At 38.1% G+C, this 3,924-nt stretch overlaps 1 protein-coding gene across 1 annotated transcript; it reads right to left on the minus strand.

The window, feature by feature from the left end:
• Positions 1–332: 332 nt before the first annotated feature.
• Positions 333–2,166, minus strand: LOC103723911 (NAC domain-containing protein 83-like). Its single transcript, XM_008815003.4, has 3 exons — positions 1,780–2,166; positions 980–1,266; positions 333–713 (listed from the first exon to the last, which is right to left on the minus strand). Exons 1-3 carry the CDS (start codon positions 1,961–1,963, stop codon positions 456–458), a joined length of 729 nt encoding a protein of 242 aa, XP_008813225.2. The 5' UTR covers positions 1,964–2,166; the 3' UTR covers positions 333–455.
• Between the last annotated feature and the right edge of the window lie 1,758 nt (positions 2,167–3,924).

The following is a 3,924-nucleotide window of genomic DNA, read 5'->3' on the forward strand; positions in this document are numbered from 1 at the left end:
TATTCCTCAGCTGCCCCCCCAAGGAATCTCTTTCTCAAACCACATGGATATATGCCTTATCTTTCCCTGCTCTCCTTTCCTTTTCTTCTCCCTGCACTGGATCCTCTTTTCTGCTCATAAAATCTCATGACTTTTCGTTTTATCTCTACTTTCTCCACTCCTTTATGAATTATTATTTGATTTAGGTCTTTAAAGGATTGCTCTGAACTTGCAATAAGAGAGATTAGACGCTGGTCTCAACTATGTGCCGATAAGTACTTCTGCTGCTCTGATTTCTCAGAGTCCTAAACCGTTCAGGAGAATTTCTTTTTTTCTAAAAAGAAGAATAACTGTTAATAAAAAAGTAATTAAAAGAGTTGCACAGGCCACAATTGCCAGAGTTCAGCTCGAAGGTTATTCGAGTTGGATTGTTCTGAAATGAAGGTAGTGATACATCGAAATGAAAGAAAACCATTCTACATCTCTCTTCCATTTGGAGATGAAGCACTGTCATTGCTGCTGCAGCCTTCCTCTCCATCCACTGAAAGATTAGTCACACAGCTTGAAGAAGAGGAAGAAGAAGATAACGAAGGGCCCGGATCGATGAGCTCGACGTTGTTATTTCGTATCCGGCTGTAGTTATAGTATGGTGTGGTCTCTGCATCTATCCTACTTGCTCTTCTCTTCTTAAAAATCCTGCACACCACCCAATGTTTGGAGGGAACCATGGAACTCTGCATGACCAAAAGCATTGCAGGATAAGCAAGCTATCGGAGAACTATGAAAGACATATCCAAAGCTAATCTTTATTTACTTCCTTTTAACATATACTTGTATCTACCCAATAGTGATTGTTATCGAAGCCAAAATTAATGATCTTGATTTGTGAGTAGACTATAGTGGTAAGGAGATGACTCGCATGAAACAATTACTTCCAAAGTCGTTTTGTTTTCTTCCTGATCTTAGAAGAAACAAGAAGATATGAGATTGGAAAGCTCACATGAGCTGAGATTTTTCGTTGTGGAAAGCTGAAGGTAGTGGTTTCAGGAGCAGCAAGGCAGTATTCATGCATTATCCAATCAGTTCGAGATCCATGTGGAGGCTTTCCCCTATAGAAGACTAAAACCTTCTTCAACCCCACAAGCTGGTTGCACCGGGAGGCTATAACTGGTGTGTTCTTTCCTGTGGCCTTCCAGTAGCCGGAGATCGTTGCTCTGTTGTGTCTCTTACCAGTCAAATATTTTGCTTCTCGAAGGCTGAAAAAATACTGCTCTCCCTCTTTTCCACCTGAGCATCAGAAGTCCAACTTATTGGTACAAGAAAATGATACTAAATCATCGTCGAAAAAATTGAAGTGCATCATTACTACCACATTCAGGGGCCAAAAAAAAAAAAAAGGGTGAAGCAAATGGTGGACCTCCAAAGAAAAAGATAGGGAAAATCAAATAAAAACAACCTGATTTCCCAGTTCATAGTGTCTTTAAAACTTTTCATCTTAGCAAATGATTTCACACAAGAAGTCCTCATGGACTCAATCATAATACAAAAAGATCAGAAGCCAAAACTAATTCCATATTATATCTATCTCTAACTTCTAAATTGTATCAGCCTCAAATATAATAGCACTTGATAAACTCTTCTGATATTAACAAATTTCGATCACAGAATAGAATTTTGATACTATGGAAGTGTGATAGCTGACAGCAATATGCTTTGGTAAGGATGTCCTCCAAAACATATTTCTTCAGAGAGACCCAAAAATGAAGATGAGAAGTACTGCTAGAAGTACGAAAAAGTTACCACCAGGCAAATCCCAGGGGTCGTACTTCCCGAGATCGATCTCGGGAATGACAGCGGCAGGCAACGGCCAGGAAAAGGCCTTCCTTCTGAGGTACTGCACCACAAGCTCCTCATCGGTTGGGTGGAACCTAAAACCGGGAGGCAGTCTCGTCACACCATACTTCATGAAGTCCGGCTTCTCCATGCCCCTAAAAACCTCCACTCCCCCCTCAAAGGTCGCAAGTTTGGGATTAAACTGAGCTAAGAGAAGCCATATTCTATTTCTTATATAATTCCCAGAAAAAAAGAGGACAAGAGCATCTAAGAAAGAGAGAGAGAGAGAGAGAGGGAGAAGCAGGGGGTGGGTTTCATGAGGGAAAAGCAACGGTTCTTTATAGCAAAGGTTGTGAGCAGAAGGGGACGAACCGTGTGGCGTGAACCAGACTCAAACTCCTCCACCCTGCCTTCTTTGACGAGTTTTTAACCAAGGAGCGGTGATGAAGTTCGGAGAGGAACTTTCCCTGCATAAGACCTCTCGATAACTTTTACTTTCTAATTAAATGTTTTTTCCTTTTACACTTGTCCTCAGCATTGTCAAAATTATATAAAGCAAAAAAAAATTATATAGATTTCTGAAGTGAAGGGGTCAAACTCAAAAAGAACATTCATCTTTGACCTTGGATGTGGTTAAAAAAGACGCACGACACTTCCGCCGCTGCAGATCTAGAGAAAGTCAAATATATGCAATTTTGTCCCTGCATATTTAGATATCATAATATACAAATCTTACAGTAGTTGTGCCAAAGTCTGTTCTTCAATACTTGAATCAAATTCCAATCATGTGCTTGGAATGCTTATACAAATTTACCATTTACTCGCTTTTATGCTACTATCAAAAATTGTCTCTATCTAGCTTCTAAACATTCTGTCCTGTATCTCTCCATAGAGCTCGTAAATGTTTACCTAAATAGGTGATTATTTTAAGCTCCTATGCTATCTTAATTGTATCTAGAAAGAATAAGTTAAATGAGAGAGAAACTAACAACAACAATCATAAGAAAAGTAGTGTAGAATATACCTATAGAGATGCAACTAGTAACTATTTGACATGAATGAAGGGAATTGGGTTTGCAATTTTGTTGGTGGTGGCAAAGATTATACACGAGTTAATATCGATTTCATGATTGAATATGTATATAAACAATATTATTTGATGAGACCATATATATCTCACAACAATAAAGAAAAAGAACTGGATCATCTTTAATTTATTGTTTGGTAAGCTAAAAATCAGCGGGATTTAACCCAATATTGTATTTTGACTTACAGTAATCAAATATATATGAAATCAAAATAATTACATATAATTTCTATCGCCATAATTACAATAGTTTAAATAACAAGCAATGATTTGCTTGCAATCTTATCTATTAAGGCAACATGGCAAGAGATTATTTTCAAAATTCCTCATAATCAAAATTGGTTGTCTATTAATTTAAGGTGCAGTATTACAATGTATCCAAATTTTTATAAAACAATTTCAAAATCGGCAGTTTTATTGTAAACACACTCAGAAAAGATAAATCTTCATAATTGTTGGGGGTAAAATGTTAAATAAGTCGGTCTCCTATTTGAGAAAAGATAAAACTTCATATTGGAGGCATATGAAGAGAAGGAGGGTGCAACTGCTAAAACTTCATAATTGTTGGGGGTAAAATGTTAAATAAGTCGGTCTCCGATTTGAGAAATATATTCACTTAGATGCCCTCATTTCCATCATATTTACTATATCGCTGGACATGCAATTCATCTACTACAAGGGCAGTTTAGTCATTTTGTTCATGAATACTCGACGGCCCCACGTACTTCAGGAAGACGACGTCATGCTTACGGCTGAGCCGCATCAACATTTCCAATAAACTCTTAGATGACGAATATAGCCTCGGTGGTCACATCTAATAACCGTGCCATCCACTCTCTGGCACAATGACAATTCTACCCCTGGGAGGTCCCGCGGTCTGGGCTGGAGATTCGGTTGGAAAGAAGGCTATTATTGCCAGCTTTCGCACTTTATTCCACTGGAAGGTATAGAGGGGTTTTTAATTTTGATAGCGTTGAAACTGTATTGAGACTGTAAGTTTCCAAAAGCCAAGGAAACAAAACAAT

Source organism: Phoenix dactylifera, chromosome 9 (assembly GCF_009389715.1).
Source record: "Phoenix dactylifera cultivar Barhee BC4 chromosome 9, palm_55x_up_171113_PBpolish2nd_filt_p, whole genome shotgun sequence".
Lineage (NCBI taxonomy): Eukaryota > Viridiplantae > Streptophyta > Magnoliopsida > Arecales > Arecaceae > Phoenix > Phoenix dactylifera.